Consider the following 21,941-nt stretch of genomic DNA (forward strand, 5'->3'; position numbering starts at 1 on the left):
CACCTCAGCCTCACTGCTGGGTCTGCTGTGCAGCCTGTAAGTGGCTGCAAGGGAGGACAGGGTTTGCCAGCAAAAGCCCTTCTGCTAAGAGCAGTTTCTCTCTTGTTACCCTGACCTGAGGCTGCAGAGCTGCTTTGCTCCCAAGCAAGCGCTCAGCGCTCCTGGCTGTTTAAATCTGTCGCGGTTCTGTTTGGACTGAAAGATTCCTCTGTTCCTCAGTGAAGTGTGTTGTAAAACAGTGACATTTGTTAAATGGAGAACACGTAGGGCAAGGACTCCATCAGTTCTGAGGAGACAATGAGTAATGATCTCTTAATATCTGAGAGTTTTAAAGCTACTATAATATTCTTCAAAGTCAGGGTAGTGTGGTGGGGCCCCGCACAGCTATCCTGTGTACAGGGGCAGGTCGCCTCTGAGCACGCAGCCAGACACTGTTCTTCAGCATCATCTTTGCAGAGGGAAGCATTAGTTGCTGTGCAATGTGCATCACAGCCCAGACAGATTTATTATTTACTTGTGAGCGTTCCTGTAGCACCCATCACTCAGCTGGTTACCTGCGTCTGCCAGACACTGCTTTGCAATTGGAGTGGTGTCTGCTCTGCCCTCTTCCTGACACAAATCAATGTGCTAAGCCTCAATGCATTTGGGAAGGAGGTAAAAGTTGCACAGCTGTCACCACAAAAGGAGGAATGGAAGGGAAGGTCATGTCTCTGATCGAATAGGAACCTGTGGTACAGTTGGATGTAGGTCTTGCTGTTTTGGATCCCTCAGACTTGTGATGCCAGTGGATTCTATCTGGTGCTGTGGCTTTGTCTTACCCCTTGGGCAAGGTCTGGCTCTGCAGAGCTCAGAAGAAAAGACAGGGCAATAACTTCACAGAGGCTGACTGTCTCTTCCCCTCTTGTGTTGATCTCTTGAGCTCTCCTGGGCACATGCAGAACCTGTGAAGGTTCCCTTTCAGCCAGCATGACCTCTGCTGCCACGCACAGCACAAGGCTGAACTGATCCTCAGCTGTCACATGCAGATGCACATTTATGCTATTTGAAACTTGGCCAAATAACAACTAAGTGGTAATGAACTGTGTGCTTTTGGCTTCAGAGTCTCTGGGACAGAGGGATGGAAGCAGAGAGACGATTTATGTCCTCAGGCCTGTTATTTACAAGCAGTCATGCTCCTCATCTTTCTGTAGACAAATGGAAGGAGTTGTAAATTTGCCATATACAGTCCTTTGAGCTAATGCTTATGGGAAATATAATTTTAAAAATTCATTTGTCCTGGAGAACTGAGCCTGAACCGCACTGCTGTGGAAATAGGAACAAAACCCAGGAATAGGCAGATGCACTCCATACCATCCTTAGTATAAAGAATTTTCTCTCCATATAGACACAACAGAAGAAGCAGGAGGGAAATTAGATCTCCTGAGTGGCAATTCACCTTATTAATCACTGCAACAGATGACTAGTTAAGGACTAATTAAGGGCTCACTGTGGGTCAGGAGAAGTGAAACAGCTACCAAATAGGCATGACAGCATTGGGCAATTGTTCCCTAACAGATCACATAAATCTGAAAGTGTACTCCCTACTTATAGTAAGCATGGGACTACTCACATTTTGGAATTAATCTGTTATGCCTTATTTCTAAGGAAAAATCTTGTGCGTATATCTGTGGGAATACAAGCAAGTACCTGAGATAAGTGTGTGTCAGGATCAGCCTTGGAATTTTTGCACTTCCTTTCTGGACACTTTTATGAGGACAGTGTTGTTCTGTAGAACTCACCCCATGCAGAAGCATTTGTTAGAGCAGGGGTGGTGAGTTTTGTTTGCAAACAGTCTGATGTTTTAATATCATCACTCCCCCATGCCTGTGCTTACCACCCACATCAGGAGTTTAAGGAAGAGGTGAAATATAGCTATTTTATGTACTTTCTGTTTTCCTTGCAAATCTTCTTTCCATCTGAAATGGGGATTTTTGAGGGGCTAATGTAAAAGTCAATAGATCAGTTAAATGGATTGGACTCCCTTTTAATTCTAGTAACTGTACTAGTTGACTGGGCTTGTTAGGAATTGCCATTTATGCCATGGACTTCTGTGAAGGAAGAAGCCAAGCCTCTGTAATACTTTATGTGTCAGTTTCTCCTCTTCCACCTTCACAGTCTTGTTCCTTGGTCTTAGTGGAAAGAACGATGTACAGTGAGTGTCCAGTGTCTGCTCTGGCTCGTGGGCAGAGCTAATGACAGGTCCTCAGAGTTCCACTAAAGGCTATGGCATTAGCCTTCTGGCTGTCCTGCTTAAGGCTTCCACTCATATCTGAGCAAATAATTTTTTCCTACCTGAATATTATAATGAAGTATAAGACTTTGCCTATTTTTCTGGGACTACATCAAAGTAATGTTACAAGCAGATTGTCAAATTCCTTTGTGCTCTGGATCTGCCATTCTTCTGGTGTGTACATGGATTAGCCATGCCTTGGAGCTCTGCAGGGTGTGGTGAGATGGGGCTTCACAGGGTACTTGCAAGAGACTCATAGTGCTGGGATGTCAGGATTCTCCTTGCCTGCTGGTTCCCCTGGTCCTGCTTGGGTGTCTCAGTGCTGTGGTAATACACTGAGTTCCTTTGCCAGCACTGTTAGATTCCTTAGATCTGATGCTCTCTGGCTGTTATCTCCATTTCCCATATAGCTGTTAGGTGCATTTTCTCTTTTAACTGGGTGTTTCATGTATCTGGCGATGGTGACTGCCCTATATTTTCCAGCACCACTTTTGTGGCTATCTGCACTTATTTATTTCTTTCCCTCCCAGATATATTGTTTCTGTCATGGCATTGGCTCCTCCTCACTGCACAGAGGCAGAAAGAAAAAAATCACTTCATAAATCCCCCCATTTCATCACCTGCTGACTCCAGTTCACTCCTAACATTTTTACTGGGGTAATCGCCTTGTTTACTCTCTGTCTGGTGCAGGCTTGTCCACAGTGCATTATGCTTCCTGGGAACCCCTCTGTAAGTCTGATACTCAATATCTCTTTCTGGTTCCTTAATAATCCTCCTAACTCACTTTGCCTTGTTTTTATAGGTCTTCTAGTCCCCTTGCAGGTAGTTCATATCTTTAAAACAATTCTCTTTATTGCTTGTGTTCCTTTTTACCTTCTGGCCTAAAAACATTGGCCTCTAATGCCTTGGGTTTTGCTCCTAGTCTAGACTCCTGTAATTAGCACTGAGCTCACAAAAGGTGAAATAATAATTTTACAGAATTGCCCATGAACTTGTACATGTGAGAGAGCATCCAGGGGCAGAGCCTGGGTTTCTCTGCCCCCCAAGCTCTCTGCTCTCCAAACTGTCAGCCTTGGATGCTCCAAAGGCCCTGCTGCTCCTTTTCTTTTCTGTGGTCTATTGTTATTTGAAATACTAACTTTGGCTCTTATTAGACCTCTTTGGCATTTACCACAGTGAAGGTTGGCCTGCAGGTGTCTCCTGCTTGCAGATAAGAAATGGTACCCCCAGGCTACAAGGAACACATTTTGGATGGTTAGAATATGAAATGCATGCTCCTGTCTTAGAGAGGGGGTATGTGTGTGATTTCCTTTGTTAATGTGTATGTTTTCTTTGTCTTACTGGAAGAGACAAAAACAGAAATGAGGAGATTTCTGAGTAGTTCCCCATGCTTGTATTTGTGCAGGACTTGGCACAAAGCCTTGGCAGCCTCCTGAATCTTTGGGGGCAGAAGTCCTTTTCTCTCCCTGCAAGTCATCTAATGATAGGCTGAGAAGACTTCATCTCTTCCCAAGAAAAGGGTTGGAGATGAACAGGTAAATGGCCTACCAGAAGAACTGGTATTCCTCCAGTGATTAAAAGAATATCTCAGTGAGAGTGGGTCTCATTGGGTTAGACTACAGGTGTCACTTTTGTTTAGCTACAGGTATGTGAGAGGTGTCCCACATCTGTGGTCACACTTTCAGAGTGGGAGTTACCTGACTGCCTCTATGCTTAAAGACTCTGGGAATTCTTTTATTCTGTAGAAAACAATGGAATACTGAAGGAAAAAAGTACTTTCCAGTTTGAGCAGTTGAGAAATTAATGATTAGATAAAATCCCATCATTCTGATTTCTCTGTTAGCTTCCATCTTTTGATATCAAGCATATTCTGACATCAGTCATGAGAACAACAGGCTGTGAAGTTAATGCTGCTCTATGCCTTGGAACAGGGCATACCATCATTTCTGTGCTGTCTTTGTTTTGAGGATTCATAGGAATCTTGGACCAGAGGTAGAATCTGGGAGTAAAAGCAAGACAGGCATCACAAGGAGATGATCCTTTTGAAGGGAATTTTTTTTTCATTCTCATTTTCAAAATAATACATATTGTCTTCCATTCTCAATTCCTCATCAGTTTCAGAGCATTTAATTAAAAGGTCATATCCATCTTTGCCTGGTGCCCTAGATAGCTTCTTCCTCCACTTTAAAGAGAAGCTAAATTTCAGATAAATGGGGAAAGTATTAGGCCAAAGTGGGTAGATACTGTTTCTGTGGAACACGTGGAGAAGGAAAGCATGTGTAGAAATCACATCTCCTGACAAGACTGCTCAGGCAAGACATTAGTCACAGGCTGGGAGTCAAATGGCTTCCTGAGTAACACCAGGAAACAGCAGTTTTCATCAAATGACGCATTGCAATATGATCGTTTGGGGCAAATTGCTTAATGCATATGCATTTCAGCTTAACTCACTGTGAAATAAGGACAACACAGTGTTCACTCATCCCAAAAAGTAAATATGTGGGGAAGGTAATAAGTTTGCCAGATATTCATGTCATAGAATGATTCATTAGAGTGTGCTTGAACAGAAGCTTATGCACTACTGCTTGGTCTTGACAAACATATAATTTCATATGGAGATACCTGGAAGGTTTCACCAGTGTCCTGAATGGGAGATTCCATCCTGTTCATGAGGAGTGCTTCTACCTGCAGATACATAACAATGAAATTTCTGTACTTGAATGCTCCAAATACTAGATGCACATTTTTGATGTGTGCCCTCGTGCCTATACATGGGGTAAACTAAAGAGGCTTCATTCTCATACTCCTAAAGCAGAAGGTTACTAACATATAAAGTCCACAGTTAAAGCTGTAAAGCCAGTTTCATAACTCATGTAGTAATGTTCCCCCTATTTAATAAGGCTACTCATTGATCTGCAGCAGCAAATTATACTTTTTGAGCATTTAAGTAATACTTCCACTTGACTTCCAGTTTACGAGGCAATTTAGTATTTCCCTGGGCTCACTAGTGCTGACTGTACACAACTTCTGGTGTTGGGCATTTAGTCAGCATAGAAGCTTGAACAAAGTTATTGCTATTTTGTGCACAGTATGGGAATGTTTCCTGTTAGATGTCTCCCCTTTGCCCAGCTACCTCCAATACCATTGGAGCATACCCAATTCTAGCAAACAAATCCAAAGGAATGGATTAATCCAAGTGAGTTACATAGGCAGCCAACATCAGGAACACCTGGGCCAAAGAGGACATGGTATCAGATTTCTAAAGTTGGTCTGACCTGGTAACCATCTCTTTAAAAGCACCAAAGGACCTGGTGTCTCCCCTGGATAATGGGAAGAATTCAAACAGAGGAATCAGGTGCTTTTAAGACAACTTTCAGAAGCATCTTCTGAACAAGAACTGGTTGTATTTCTGTTTATCCCTAAATGATTTGAAGATGATTTTTTATGATCCTAAGGCTGTTTTGTTTTCTTTTTAGGTCAGCTCACGTAATGAGAGATATTGCTCCCATATACAAACCTCTCATCTGTGGTCTTAGACCATAGCCATCAGGATGGTCACAGCTGGAGTCTTCTGTGAACTGCAAAAGTTCCCTGACCCCATCCACTTACCATCATGGTTGTTGAAAATCTGCCAGCATGCTATAGCTGATTCCATGAGACAAAAATACCCTGCTTGTAATAGTCCTTTTCCCAAATGGATCCTTCTTCAGCTAAAAGCTAAAGCCACTCCACTTTATACTGCATTATTTCAGAATATTTCAGAACATATTTTTTCTAGGCTATTTCTGAACATTTTTGAGGCATTTCCTTTAGGTGGCAGCAGGAGCACAAGAATATTCAGCCTTCACAGTCCCCTATACTACTGCGATGGCATGGCTTTGTGCTGAAGAAAAACCCAGTTTTACCACCCTTTCATAGTCTAACACACATGAAAGTTTATTTTTATATTGCTGATGAGCTGAGATCATCAGTCAAGACCCCATCACCTGTCTGGGCAGTCTTTAGGGGCTCTGTATGTAACTGCTGTGATGGTCTGGACACTTACCAATAATGGAAATAGTGCAGGCTCTGCTTAGGAGATCTAGCTGGACTTGGTATTGTGATGGAGTGTGAAAGGCAAGGAGATGGGGAGGCGAACGCTCAAGATTGTGTTGCATGTTCCCGTTTTTGGAGTTGAGGCAAAACTGTCAATATGCTAAACACGATTGCAGTAGAACTGCTAACCTGGAGAATTCCCCATTTCTGGGATAGCCCTACTTTTTCCTTATCTACTGAGAGGCCAAAAGATGTTTCTCTATACTGCCCCTCATTTTCAGACTCTTTCCCTTCGTTTTTGCTTTGGAAGGAAATTCCCAGCTGATGTGTCCATCACATTTCCTGGGAAATGCTTTGAAGTTTATGATCTGCTTGTGAGACAAGGGAATCTGCAACATCGTTTTGTTTTGACCACCAGTATGCTATGGAGTGTTGCATGATGAGGAACTGGGATCTGGAACTGTCAACTCTGAACTCCATAGAATGTCATTTAGGCATTTCCATCCAGCTGGAAATAAGCCAGTAACTGTTAGCACTGAGGGGGACCTGTCTTAGGCCAGTCTGGCCTTGGGCTCATGGGAAGCAAGGCACAGGCTGAGCTTTGGCTGTTGTCTCTTCCACACCTGACATGACTGATGTGGGATCTGGCTGGAGATCTATGGCTGGGGGCCTCAAGTGATTGCTTTTATGCTGATGTAGAAGAGCCTGCTCTGGTTCAGGCCCTGGTACCTTCTGGACTGGTTAGCCTCAGACCTCATTTCTCAGTGCTGCTCCAGAGGAGAAGTGATGTTTCCCCTGTACGTTGGTCCCCTGCCTTCTCATGAGGGCCTTGAAGCGACCTCACCTTTTTCAGGAACAAGCAGACATACCTGCTGCAGTGACTTGTGAAAGCTGTTGGATAATTCCCAGTATCCTGATGTTCTCTGTCATGCTCAAACCTCCTTCCATTCATCTGTCAATGAACAACTGCTGTTGCCTCACACCCTCCTGGAGCCTGGCCATTCATCCGGCTTTTATAGTGAGTAAATAATATCCTCAGTTATATGTCTGGAAATAGTGTTCTGTACAAATTCCTGGGGCAATCAATATACAGAGTCATTTTATGTTAGAAATAGCTTGTTCCAAATGGCCATATATATCTTTATTATACTGTAAATTCTCACACTGTCACTGGAAGCCACATATGCCTTATTGCACAGCTTTGGTTGCAGAACAAGCTCCTTCTCTCCTTCCATTTCCAAGCTTCTTTCTGTTTCCTCCCATCCACTGGATCAAGGCTTAGGAATTTACTGAATTATCCAACACACCCCAAAATCTATTCCTCTTTCTAATGCAAATGTCCTATTAGGGTGTTTTTCTCCCCTTGAAGGCCTCACTGAAGATCTCTTCCAAAAAAAAAAAAAACAACAGATCAGTCTTTGAATGTTCATGCCCTATAGCCTTGCTATTTTGGTCATGTTTCTTCTGACAAAATTAATTCTATAGCAAAAACCTTGAGAGCTCCAAGCTTGTATTGAGCCCTGCTCTCCCTGTATGCAGAGCACAATATGGCTTTAGTCATCTTGAGCCAACAAATCTACCAGAGGGAATCTGCATCCTCTGGTTATGGTCTCTTCATATCTGGGGACTAGTCTGAAAGGCCTGTGACAGATAAAAATGTGAGACCTGGGCAGTCAGATACAATGAGGACAGTTCCAGCCACATAATGGAATATAAAATGCATTTGCAGTATGGGCAGGGATGGGGAGATTGGTGGTTACTGCCCCTCAGCAGCTGGGGGGCTGTTTTACAAACATGTCCATTAGCTAGAAATATCTGGCAGTGGTATAAGTGGAGATTTTGGCAACTGTTCCCCTAGAATAGCTGTTCCCCTAGAAGCACTCTCCTTCTACTTCCTGTGATGGGGAAATTAAAGTTATTCGCAGAGTTAAAGTTATGGGCATTGGAGACAGCAAAATAAACAATAATGGCTTGGAGAGAAGACAGGAAGATGAAGCATGGCTGTGCCTTGGGGACAGTCACTGCTTGCACAGCGTGTGTTGCTGCTGTACACCATCTCAGAGTGAGTCCCACCTTCAGAATTTGAATTACTTTAGGGGAGATATTTCTTTTTTACTGTTTTTAGCCCTGTTGTGCCCAGAGTGAGCAGGGCTTGTCCTCCTCTGGCACAGCTGAAGCAAAGCTCTGGCTAAGGGAGAGCCAGAAACTGCCATAAAAGAGAGGGCTGATGCTCATGGGGGTGAGGAACATGGGTTATGGTTTACTGTGGGTCTCAGCTAAGCTCACAAGAAAAAAGTTTATTTGCCATTTCAGCAGATTTGAGCAAGTTCTGAGGAGGTCTTACTGGTTTTGTTTTTCAGAATGGGTATGGATATCAGGTGCATCCACTTTGCAGGGCTGGACCTGGGTAGAGGAGCTGAAACATGACCCACAGGTTTGGGGCTGAGAAGTTTCTTCCCAGCCAGTAAGAAGTCCCCTTGGAATAAGGGTATTTCTGTATGCCAGGACCTGGTGCTCTGCTTAGCACAGAGGCACCACATCTTCAGATGTGGAGATAGGAGTTGTGACTGAGTCATGACCTTGGACTGCTGCTCTCAGGGAAGATGTGCTGCCAGCTCCATGGGCTGACAGAGGGGGGGGTCAGTGAAGCTGCTCAGCATGGTTATGTGACATGTTTGGGAAGGCTGTTTGTAAAGCTCTGACCTCTATGACAAGGTCCACATCTCTATGAGCATCACCTCCCTAACCTGGACAAGGTGTGAAACTCCACCACAGCTCCCTGAAGGCCAGCACTGCTTGTGTGGGGAGGCAGAGCTCTGCTGGAAAAGCCAATGCAATCCTGCAACATGAAGTCACAGCTGGAGGTAACAGGCACGTCCTTTGCCAGTGTAAATCACCGTGACCTGATTGATTTCAGGGCCAGCCTTGGTATTGAAGATGTCACAAAAAGTTCTTTCCAAGGAGTCTTTAGAGAAATGTTTCCCCCTTGGTCTTCTGTTAACTTGCCTGTGATAATACATCTGCAGTTGCTATCACTGTACAGCTTGCTCAGAAGAAGAAGAAAGAAAAAGAAAGAAGAGAGGCTGCTGTTCATCTTATTGACCGCTTATTCACTTCTTTAAAAGTAATTAGGAGTTTAATCAGAGTTTCTATGGATTTTTTGGGGAATCTGTAATTAAAATCTGCACAGTCAACTTGCATTATATACTTAACCTTCTTCCAGAGCTGCTCAAATATCTTTAATATTCTCACATCCTCTAATGGAAACTGTCAAGTACCCCAACATAAAAACGAGCAGCAAATCCCTTGCAACAGGCTGCCAAGCTGCAGCCCCCAACAGTTTTTTTGTTGTGAGGAAAGGTCTGCTCTCTGATAACAGCCCAGGCTGTAGGTTAACAGGCCTGATCGACTCCAAGCTGATTTTTCTCTAATGAATAGAGATGTTTCTTTTCATCATCATAGAATGCAGCGTATGGAGAGGGGGGAGGGGAAGCAGAAGAAAAAAAACCTGTCTGTGTAGGGATAGAGCCAGTCTCTTGATAAGCTTTCAATTAAGAGCAGATTAAAATGAGGTTTATCTTCTCCTGAAAATGGCAATGACGTTAATATAATAATACAATGTAATAACTTAATAACCCAGTTGGAAGTGACTCATCCACATTGGAAAGATCATATTTTTGCTGCCTAGTTCTGGGAAGTTAAGTGTGTCCATCCTTCCTTCCTGCAGGTGTGCAGGCACCCATGGAGAGGAAGAGCTGGACAGTAATTCATAGCCTGGCTGCTTCTCCTCCTGAGAGGTTTGGTGTGACTGACAAGGGAGATTTATGGTGCAGAAGCATGTGATAAGTCCATTTGTAGAAACAGGTCCTGAGGCTCAGCAGAGTCCTCAGTGCCTGGTCCTCACTGCTTATGCAATCCCATTGCTCCACCAGACAGGACAAAGACCCAGAGCTTTGAGGTGTAGCAGCTGGTGGCATTTTTGGCATTGCTAGGAAAAGATTCTGAAGCAAACACCCCCAGCTGACTGTTCCTTACTTCTCAGTCCAGCCCATCACATATATTAAGGACTATGAAATCTGCTGGCCATAGTGGAGGTTTATTCCTTCTGTTCAGGTAAAGGAGCCACAGGAGACTGTGTGTGTAAGCTGCCTTGTGCAGTTGAGCTCAGGTGTTGACCCCTGAAATTAACCCAGATTTTCACTGAGAAGAGCCTGACTGAACTGGTGTTGTGGGAGAATGCAGGCATTCCTTCTGCTCAGGCTGGATGAACTCAATGTGCCATTTGGCTGCAGGGATAAAGCTGGTAAATCCATTCCTGCAATCAGGAGATCTGATTTTTGAGGATGATTTGCTTATCTCGTTTCATGGTGTGCTCAACACTAGCCTGTAACTTGTGTGTTGGACAAAGGACTTGTGTCTGTGCCCTGCCAGGTGTTTTATGGAGGAGGGTACAAAACACTTCTACTCTCTTGACATGAAGGTTGTCATCTTGGCCCAGAGCCTGAGCTTTACCCATGAGAAGAGGTCAGATTAAATTAGTTGTCTTACTAGAGCACTCAAGACCTCTAAATAATAAAGTGTAATGATATAGTTATTTTCAGCTGACAATGTTTAAGCATTTGAATTAGTTATTTTGATTTTGTGTGCTGGCCACTGTTATGTACTGGAGATTTCCTGCACTTCAGCATGTCTGTAGCTTGCTTGTGTTCTTTAGTTGATTTAGCTGAGAACAATGAATTAAAGCAGCTTCCTAGTAAGACAAACACTTACCTGTGTCCAAGTATAAAACCCTTCAGGGCAGTATTTACTCATTCCTGACCTCTAATGTGGGTTTAACCATTTACCTTTTGAGTTGAGTGACTTGCTGTGATTGGTTGCAGGATGGGTCTGCTCAGTCCAGTCCAGGTGCAGGGTGAACAAGTTCATTGGTAAAGAAAGTGAAGAACAATAATAAAAAAACCTGAAGTAACAAGAAAATGCCAGTAGAAAAAGGAAGTGGCTTGGAAAAAGAAGACCAGATTTTTTTCCCTTGGCATTTTGGCCTGGGATTTTTTTCATGGAGTGTGTAGAAATCTTTTGTGTTAAAACTCTAGCTTTAATTCAGAAATGCCTCTAATGCACTGAAAAGTCATCCCATGAAGAGTGACAGCCCAACAGTAACGTGGCCAGTTCCTTGTGGTTTTCCCTTTCCGACTTCTGACCTTGCAGCTGGGGATGTTGGAGAGGAAAAAGAAAACTTTGCAGCCTGTCCAGTACTGCTTGAATGCTCTTCTTCCACAATTATTTGAGGATAGTTAAAGTAGCAGTTTCTCCTTTGTATTTATGCTGCTTTAGAACGTTCAGCTGTGGGCTGCTTTTGAGTACTTCTGTGTCCCATCAGCCATGTCCCATGTCCAGTAGGACAACTGCATAAATTTTTTAACACTGTCAATGTAAAATTAAAAACTAGGAGTATTTTGCTATATAAGTATCTTTTTTATTGTAGCAATGATATAGGCTATTTTCTTGGGCTTTGGATTATTTTGGATTATTTGGATTATTTTTGCCTGAATTTGAAGCAGTTATTTTTTAATAGTTTTCTATTGACTGACACAGGAGGCTACTTGTGAAATTATAACAGAGAAATTCAAATGTCACACTTTAAAGAAAAATAAGACATTCATGCTGAATATCATAAATAGGGAAATTTAGCCTTTGACAACAAGAACAATCTCATCTGATTGTGGATGTTTCTGAGGATGCTTTTTAGCTTTGTACCCTTTCAACAGCATAGTCAGGACTGGACCTCCTACTTGTGTGTGTGAAAGCTCCTTGTCTTTATTCCTGAGCAGCCAAGGCTAGCCAGCATTGATAACTGCATTCAGTATTCAATAAATGGTGTTTATTGTTGTTGGAAAAAAGTAATTCCCCTTCTGGCAGTGAAGAAGGTGTGACTTGTAAATAGAGGTCTGGGAGCAGTGCTGTGCCTGCAGATACAGCAAGGGTTTGATAAAAAGGCAGCAGAGCTGGATTAGGTACATGTTGGTGTGCAGCAGCAAAACAACTCTGTCAAAATGCAGACTCTGCTTGCTGGAGCCACTGCCCTGGAAAAGGCCCTGCAGAAAGGAGTTACTGTGCAAAGTGGCTCAAGTGCCACAGCTCCCAGCCATGCTTACTAAGAGGGAATTCTCAAAATTATATGGGACAGGAAAAGCATGCTGCCTAAAGAAAGCTTCAATATAATTTCAAATGTGAAATGTCTTTAAGAAAAATGTTGCACACTGGCCATGTTGTAGAGACTGAGGTGCCCACTAAGGCTTGTCACACAGGTCACAACTGTTTTCCTTTGAAAATTGCTTGTACACAGAGATCAGTGTTCTTCCCGAGCATCACCACTCACCTGGCATGCTTTTGGAGGTTTTCAACTCTCAGGAGACTTTGCTCTGATCTCCCACCTAGGGATCTCTTTGTCAATAATTTCCTCTGGAATAGAAGCATCTGAGCTACAAACTCAGAAGATGGAAGAGCTGGAGGAGCATTTGGGATTGTGGCATTTGCCCTGTTGCTGCATTTTTCCTTGAGCATCTTTGGCTGGTGTTGGAGGCGGGCTGTTGATCAAAGTGGATACACATCTCTCCTGGTAATGCTGGTTTTTTTCAGTTAATTCTTTCTCTAACCCAACACTTTATTACCTGCTCTGTGTGCTGAGAAGTTGATTGAAGACATACTTGTCTCTTCCCTAATTTGAGCATGGCAGCATGTACAGATGAGATGTGGAGAGGGCAGTGAGCATTTCATGTACTGGTCCTTGGCTGCCAGTTTATGTAGCAACCCCACTGGAGAAGTCTTTCTTAAATACAGGATTCTCACAGTAACTGCAGATATTGTGGATTTTTCCTTTTAGCATTTATCTCCCTGATGTGTGCAGCCAGCTCCCTGCCTGGAGCCTTGCAAGCCCACTACTTAGTTGGGATATAGTCTGTTTTAATATGATCCTCACAAATCAGTCCCAGAAGCCATTTCTGCTGCCTTTCTCCCAGTGTCATGCAATTTGTCAATACCCAGCCTGCTGCTGGGGATTCAAAAATGTATATGTGTATTTTTAACCAAGCAGTCTCTGCACTGAGCTTTTGGAGAGCAGAAACTGCAAGGCTGTGTACAGGGACATGAAGCTGGAAAAGGGGGGAAGATCCACCAAGATGCTTGTTTTCTCTGAGTGACCCCATTGAGGACCTGCTCAGAGCCCATGCCTTGTTTGGAGCTTGTCACCTCAGTCATTGGGGAGCTGCTGGAACAGGCTGGGAACAGGCTGTGCTAGTGCCAATGGAGCTACACAAAAAGGCATTCACAAATAACGAGGCTCTAAAACACCCTGAAAATAAGTGTCAGCAGCTTGAATTGGGGTCAGTTGTGCTGTGGTGACAAGCAGGCTGGACTGGGGAGCAGGGAAAAGATCTCCCCTTCTTCTGCCTGCCCAGGCACTGACAGGTGCTTAACCTTGCTGCAGATCAGGGTCTGGTCATCCTGGTATTCTTATGTAGATACCCAAAAAAAGCATCCTCCCATCTGCAGAGCTTGGCTTCCTGAGGCTGCAGCAGGCAAACAGATGCTGCCCACAGACCAGTAGTTCATGTAGCCTGCTGACTGTCTGAAATGCCCTGAGCAGCCATGGACAAGTTGCCACCTTACTCTCTGCCTCAGTTTCCCCTTTTTTTGTCAGGATAATAACACCATGAGGAGGGATAAGGGTTTTTGTTCTATTATGGCTGTCACTGCTGAGGGGCTGCTGATGCCAGAGAGAGAAAGGAGGTTGGTTTTGAGACCAAGGCAGAAGGATATTTGCCTTTGTCATTAACTAGTGGCTGTCTCTAGTGGCCATGTGACAACACTTCTTAATGCTGTTCCCTTAAAACAGGAAGGAGGATCCCCACAGGGTCCCAACTGCACCAGGGCTCTTTAAGCTTAGCTCTGTGCCAGCCAGTCTGTGCTCCCCCTTTGAAGATGTCATGTCTCTGGCTAAAGGACACTCTTCAAGTTGAGTCCTAAGGACCCACCACATCAGGCTATGTAAAACACTGGCTTTCCACAGGCTCTACTTCCTGCCTGAGTCAACTTTGAGGAAAGGAGATAAGATTTTTAATGCTGAACTGAGTGGGAGCAAAGCATGCTTCTGTCTCCCAGGTATTGCTAGCAACTCAGCTGCTGAAGGACTTTGCTAGCAAAATTGCTCTAAAGTGTGGGATTGAGCCCACCAATGCTATCTGCTGTAGGACATGAGGTGCAGACCTGAGAACATATGGGATGCAGTGTTGCTGTTCCCCACACTGGAGTGGTTAGTAAGTGTGCAGATACCAGCTGGACAAGTGTTCAGGTTTCTTACAAGTGCCATCACCAAATGCTGTCTCCTGAAACCCTGGGGCTGCTTGGCAGCAAATTAAAGAGAGCAGATGCCTGTATGTTATTTCACTGGTCAAAGTGGGGAGAACAAATTAAAGTGCCTATTTTAGCAGACTGAGACAGCTGCACTCTTCTCAAGCCAGTTCCTGAGGAGTCACCTATCCGTGCCTGATTGAAGGGAAAGCATCTGGTGTAGCAACAGCCAGTTAGCCAGCAGTGGAGGAGCTGGCAAAGGCTTCCTGCTGTGGAAATCTTTGGATGACACCTTGGCAAAGACCAAGGGACAGATGGGAGCCCTGAATACTTCCCCCTAAGCAGTGTCAGGTGCCTTTCATGGGACTGTCAAGTGCGAGGTGAGAGGGAGCTGTGACCTACACAATGGAGCATTTAGGGCTCCGTGGGTGTCAGGTGCTGAGTAGGATTTGTTCACTGTTGGTTATGACTCTGAGTTACCATGAGCAGAATAAACGTGGCTGCAGGAACAATCTTCAGCTGCTTCCCTGCAAAGGCAGCCAGTTACTTAAAGAACCTGTAGTGGTTTTTAAACAGCACAGATGTATTAAGTATATTATGTTACTGTTAAGCCTTGGTGCACTCTGGAAATGTCTGGTGTTGTTATTCTTCTGTTAGCAAAATGAGGCTTAGGAAGTTTAAGTGACCAGAATCCCAATAGATTCTGGAATGAAGAGAAGGTGGAAAGATAAAGGTGTTGTCATGCCTTACCACAGGCATTAGAAATGATGGTTGGTGTTCTTAACTGTGCTTATTTCTAACATAGCTCTCATATTAGAAAGGAATTTGGAAACTGGAGAAAATTACACTTCAGTGTCAATTGATCCCAATAACCAAACTGATCAGAGGATGCAATCCCTCCCCATATTTCTACATAGATGCTGAGCATATTTCCTTGTTTCAGCATCCAAAATACTGTATAGTGATTCTCAGTGTTTTCTTTTACCCTTTGCTTAGAGTGGTTAATATTTCACATGACATGACTTAATTAAATTAAACCATACCAAATCTAAGCTGAAGTTTGCCTTATTTGATGTTTAGGAGCTTACACTTTGGAATAAGTTCATCCTGTGATATGCATGTTTGGGTGGTCCTGGGCTATTCCTTTGTGATCCAGAGCTGGGAAAAATCACTCTATTAAGAGATTTTAGTTTCCCAAGCAGTGTGTACTGGTCTCCTGAAAAAGTTCTTATGGATCCACAGTCAATAAAAAGTTGCACATGATTGTTACAAAGTGCTGACTGCTTTAAGACAAAAGAATAATTCCTTTTCTTTCCACAGGAAAACAGGTCCCACAGATGAAGTGCTTTCCTAAAGGTCCCTCAGAAAATGCAAAGCAGACTCAGGAGATGAACCCAAGTCACCTGATATCCCACCTTACCCAAACTGCCTACTTGTATTATGGGAAGCTTGGCAAGAAATAAGGGTGATGAAACTGCCCAGCTGCGTGGAAGAATGTCTCTGCTGCTATACAGCAGGTAATCCTTTAGATTTAAGAAATGGCCTAACTTTTAAGGAGGAAATTTACAAAATATGTCATCTGAAGACATTGCCATGTTTAATGCATTTGCTGCCAGTGATTTTCTTTCCCTTGCTATACTGTTTACAGAGCAGCTGGTGCAGAGCTGTTGAGCTTGCTATTGAAGATGAAAGGCTGGTTGTTTTTCAAAGTCTTTTGTGCCTGTTTGCTCCTAACTGGAGCTGTCAGTGTAGATGTTTTTCATTTCCTTTTCACTATAGGTCTGAAGTCCCTTCTTTAAAGATTTCCTCAATTCAAATAAAGATTTCTTTTGCTCTAAGTCCCAAAAGACCTGAAGGGTCTTTTCTCTTTTGTTTGGGCTGAAGACTCCACAGGCAATGCCAGTGCCTTCGAAGGGTTGCTGAAAACCTTTAACCCACAGACAGCCAATGTCCCAGCTGAAGTCCTTTGATGAAGGCATGAGGAATTCAGTGTGTTCTACTCACTTCTGTGGCCTGGGAATGGGAACACCTCTCTTGAACTGTATAGAAGCAATGGAAAACTTCCAGTGATTATTAATTAGTGGTGTTTACAATAGTACATAAAAGATGGAACTTTTCCCCTCAAAACAGCCACAAAGAGCATGTGCTAGATACTGTACAAATTCCCACAGAAATGCTCACTCAAGTTGCTTAATAGCCAAGTAATCAAGGGTGCAGAATCTTCCCTATTCCAAAACTGAGGCACTAAAGTTATGAGAGGTCAAGTTGTTTGCCCGAGATCATGACAGGAAGATGAGACAAAGCTGAGGACTGAAACCAGGATACCTTAACAACCTGATTTTCCTTTACTGTGCCACCTCTCATGCAGTGAAATAGACTGAATTACAGGATTTTCTCTCTTTCATATAGTCTGTCTGTTGGTAGTTCCATTACTTCAGTGAGGGAGGTATCTTAGAAATCTCTCTGATCAGTCATTAAATCTTTATGATCTCACTTTTTTGAAATGTTTGACCCAATGAGTTTCTTTCAGAGAAGATCTGGTCTACAATGGCAGTCCAAAAGGCAATCTTGTGATGCTCATTTCAAGCATTCAGCCTTCCCACCCAGCCTGCACCACCAGGGTTATCAGTCACTCAAACCAATGCTCCTACCCAGCAACATCACCCAACTGCAAGTCTATGCAAATCTCATAATGAAGCTGTATTGAAAAGAACTGAATTCTGAGTGCTCTCCAAAGTGCTCCTCATTGCTGCGTTCAAGTGACTGACTCACAAAATGTTCTTCAGCTAAATGTGTTTTTTATTTTAAAATGTGTTTTCTGTAAATGATCCACAAAAGTGATTCCAACTGGTGTTTTTCATGTTGCCCTCTAGTCCTGCTGCCAACTCCCTGTCCTTGCTGACCAGAGTATAGCTATGGAGAGGAGCTGCAGCTGAGCTGACTGTGAGCTGTGTAGGGCTGAAAAGCCCATAGTCCAGCCACTCTTGATTTTTGCTGAATGAGAAACAGTCACAAGGCACAGTGTTCACAATGGCCAGAGCAGATCTTGCTGTTTTTGTTGAGCAGTTGGAATTCTGAGCAAGGACTGAATCAGTACTGAGTGTGCTGAAACCAAAGGAAGAATAGCTCTAGATACATTTCCAGCTTTAATGGTCTCCACTTAGCAGAAATTGATGGCACTTGGACACTGGGAGATCCAAGAAACTCTCTGCTGGCTCATATAAAATGTTTTCTTCCTGGTTTATTTCTTAGGATAGTGCACATTTCAAAGCCATGCAGATTGCACACAGACTTCTTCCTCCTTTGCTGTTTGTGATTCATTAGAGAATTGAGATTAGGCATGCATGAATGTGAGGAGGGTGACATTGCTGCCAAAGAAAACTTGAGTTCTACATCTCAAGTTTCAGGTCACCAGAGAACCGTGTAAAGAGTAACCAAAATGCATATAGTTATCACTGAAGGTGACTGACTCTTAGTAGGGCATGTAGTTCATACTCTTGCTGGTACATTTAGAAAAATTGTGCAAGAATTTGTGCAATATCAGTGCAAGAAACATTCACCCCAAAATATAGCTGCAGTCACATAAATCTGTTCAGAACTGTAAAGTTAATGGGAATCTTACATTCTAGAGCATTGCCCTCACTTGGCTTTGTCAAACAGCCTAATCTAAGAATGGCATGAATTCTATACCTGATTCTGTTACCAACTTTGCAGATTTCTACTCTAAAATGGTTTGTTGATTTTTATTTTGTAAATTTTAGCCCCTTCAAAAGTATCCCAAGCGCAGTAAATATATCATATTTTACCACAGAACCCTTTTTGTCTTGATAATTAAGAGATTGATCACCCCCAGCAACAGACATAAATGTTTAAACAGTACATAACTGTTCTCTGTACTAATGCAATAAAAGTGGGTTTACTTTTACAGTGGTAATTTTAGCAGCAGTCTAAATCAACACCCTGTTGATAATCAGACAAATCTTCCTTTAAAGAGAAATGCAGTGCAAGTGAGCTTGTTAGTATTATGGGCACATTATTGCCTCCACTTTCCTCAATCAGCTTTTATTCATGCTTTTACAATAGGTGTAAATTTTTATATTTCCTTAGGCAAGCAGATGAATGAACTGAACATCTAGAAGATTACTTAAAATAGGTTATGGTGATAAGAAATAGACAATCCTGTGCAATGTTGAAAAGGTCAGTGCATTAGAGTGCTGATTTCTGCAAATGAGCAGCCCTGCTCTGCTGGGGCTGGCAGGCAACTGAAAAAGAAAAAAATTTACAGGGTGGTGTTCAGAATCTGGCGAGGTGTTTTCTGTATAGATGTGTTAAGGACTGTGGGAGGGAGAATGGTGGGGAAACACTTCTGCAGTATGAGGCACAACCAGTGGGTGAAAGGTGTCTGAAAGAGGAATCGTGTTGTGTGAGGGTGAGGACTTGCTCCTGTGTCATACCCAGCTCCCTCACCTGTGCCTTGTCTTCATCCCTCAGCCCTGGTCTGCCTTGTAGGCATAGGAGAAGTGAGGAAGCCCAAGGAAGTGGCTTTGTGCCTTTGTGTGTGATACAGTGACAAACACTGCTCTGGGTTGGATGCTCTCAAGCAGTACTAAAAATGTAGGGCAGACAGTTTTATTTTTCCATTCTCTTGACAATGTTGATTAAAAAAGTTGAAAGAAATCAGTGAGATATTTCTGGGCTAAAATTTCATGAGTGCTTCTGTCAAGGGCATGTTTGTTGTTCCACCTGAGCATTTCCAAGCTTCACTGGCTTTGACAAGTAACATGGTGGCTGATCTCACTTCCATTGCTTCCAAGGGGGAGCTTTTGTTTTTCCTGTTTTCTAAGTCCAGCCTAAGGAGTCTGGGTCAGCCACAGGATGCCCATCAGGCCTCTCTGTAGAAACTCTAGATGGATTTATGCTTGTGGTTGATCTGAGAATCACCCCTTTCCTTGTATCAGGACTGTAATTCCTGCTGGCTCCAAGGAGAATCTGTTCACTTGAATATCTAGACAGACATGTTAATTATAATCCTTTCTGCTCCTTTAATATCTGGATAGTGCCTTGCTGTCCTCTTCTGAACCAAGACCACTCTTAACTCAGTTTGGATGCTCCATGCAATGTGCTGCTCACCCCTGACTAGGGACAGCTATTCTGTGTGAATGGCTGCACTGCAGAAAGTGCTGTGGTCCTGAGGATGGCCCATCTCAGATAGGAGTCACTGCCCTGTATTTTCCTTTCAAGCCACACTCCCATCTGACTGCTGTCTTGTAAACTCATGAAATTTGGTTGCAAAGTGCTATCATTCCAGTTTTCAAGTAAAATGAGAGGAATAGTGGTGCCAGATTCAGTGCAGCATTAACTGAAGGCAGTGACATGCATCACATTATTGCTGGCCTTTTTATCTCTGGTCCTTTCTTTTTTTTTATGACTAACAAGATGACAATAAGTCAGCTCAGGTTGACTGCTCCTTGCCTGAAGGGCCATCAAAGTGTTTCAAGAGATGGCTTTGTGGCTTCTCAGACAGTTTAAATGTTAAGCCTTGTATGTTTGCCAGAATGCAAGATTCCTCATAAATTCTGTTCTTAACAGAGCAAGTTCAGATCTTATGGTAGAAACACCCTCCTATTCAGTCAATAGGGATGGTTTCAGCCATGATATGGGTTCTCAGGCCTGATAAAATTTGCAGGAATACCCATTCCCTGAGCAGAAGCTGCACATTTATTGCTTAGTCAAATGGTTCTTCTAGCAATGATAGGATGGGTGTAGCTGCCTGGTTTGCTTTGTCCTGGAGAGCCATGTCACCAGACAACCTTACCTCATACTGTTTGCAGTCACTGACAGATGGGCATGGCTTTGATATCTGTTTGTTTTTTTCTTGGGAAGTCAGATGGAATCAGTAGCTCATTTTAGGTGGGCTGCTGGACTGCTGCTGAAAGGCAGTGCAGCTGTTCTTTGTTACCAGTGGGGAAATGCAGGGCTGATTACTTTACCCATCAGGTCTAGAATGAGCATGGAGACTTCCACAGCTGACAGGAAGAAAAAAGACCAGGGAAGGAGAATCTGTGGATCAGTGGCCTTTCACATACTGAAGAACAGAGAGGCAAATCCATCTGTCAGCTGATAGCCCATCACCATGGTTCTGGAGTGAATTGGAGGACAAGCACTCTCCAGCTGCATGCTGGGAGCAAAAGGCTCATTGAGCTTCTGTTGTGTGCCCTGAAGCCAAAGAATATTTATTTCATGGACAGCTCAGTGCAGGATTGACCTTTCATATCATATCCTTTGGAGCAGGTGCTTGGCTCTGGTGCTTTGTGTGAGCCCATCCTTTGTCTTGGTTTTGGCTTTCTTTTGCCTTCCACTTTCTGGCTTACCTTGGTTCATCACATATAAAATTGCTTTCATCCTTGCTGCCTGCCAGGGTGGAGCAGGGGTCAAAAATACAGTAGAGCAGAAGGTGCTGCACACACAGCTTTTACTGGCAGATACAGCTGTGTAGTCCAAGCCAATGGTCCCACAGGTTTTTCCTTAGCCTGTAAGCAGGCAGGGAGCCTGATGCCTTCAATGCCTTTTGAAAGAAAGCCCTTTGTGACTTGTCCTGCAGCAAGGTGTAAAGTGATGCAGACTTGCCTGTCTCCAGGCCATCCATCCAGACTCAGATGGAGAAGAGGAGCTGCTTGCTGTGCCATCTAAGCTATGTTTGGCCATCCTGCCATTTGGGCAGACCTGCTGCCCCTCTCTGGCTTGCAGGTGAAAACAAACTGCCTCAGGCAATCACCCAGTGCATCTGCCACAGCTTTCATTGACATGGCCAGAGCCATCTGTTCTGCATGAATGGGACTGATCAGCATCTGGCAAATCTCTGCACCTCTAGGATCTGTTGTAAAGGGCAAGTGACCAAGTAGTCCAGCAGCATGGCTATAGAGCAGAATTTGGTAAGCAATGGCTCTGCCCTGGGATAGCCTTTGAGCTTTCAGCTTGAATGAGTTGGGCTCCTTCCCCCCATTTAAAACCACCTGAATCCACAGTGTCCAGCAGTCAGGATATCTGTCACATAGGCCATTTTTTTGGGTGCCTATGGCTTTAGATTCAGTGGCTCTGTCAGCCAGCACATAGCTGAGGTATCTGAGAGTCTGCTCCAGTGAGGCAGGGCTGGATGGGCTGCACAGGTGGGGCAGATTTGACCTGTGCAGGTTGAAAATAGCCACTCTTTTTGCCCTACCCTTCCCTAAAGCAAACACAACTTCATAGCTTGACCTTGGCTGACTGGAAAATGAACTATGTTCACTGA

At 43.6% G+C, this 21,941-nt stretch overlaps 1 protein-coding gene across 1 annotated transcript in view; it reads left to right on the forward strand.

Moving 5' to 3' along the window:
* The window catches only part of SLC15A2 (solute carrier family 15 member 2), an 89,576-nt gene that overhangs the window by 2,378 nt on the left and 65,257 nt on the right, over positions 1–21,941 (forward strand). The window contains exon 2 of the mRNA XM_056496951.1: positions 15,974–16,170. Within this exon, the coding sequence (XP_056352926.1) occupies positions 16,122–16,170 (49 nt within the window). The 5' untranslated portion in view covers positions 15,974–16,121. The remainder of the gene's footprint in view (positions 1–15,973; positions 16,171–21,941) is intronic.

The sequence above is a fragment of the Oenanthe melanoleuca genome, chromosome 7 (assembly GCF_029582105.1).
Source record: "Oenanthe melanoleuca isolate GR-GAL-2019-014 chromosome 7, OMel1.0, whole genome shotgun sequence".
In the NCBI taxonomy this organism is placed as follows: domain Eukaryota; kingdom Metazoa; phylum Chordata; class Aves; order Passeriformes; family Muscicapidae; genus Oenanthe; species Oenanthe melanoleuca.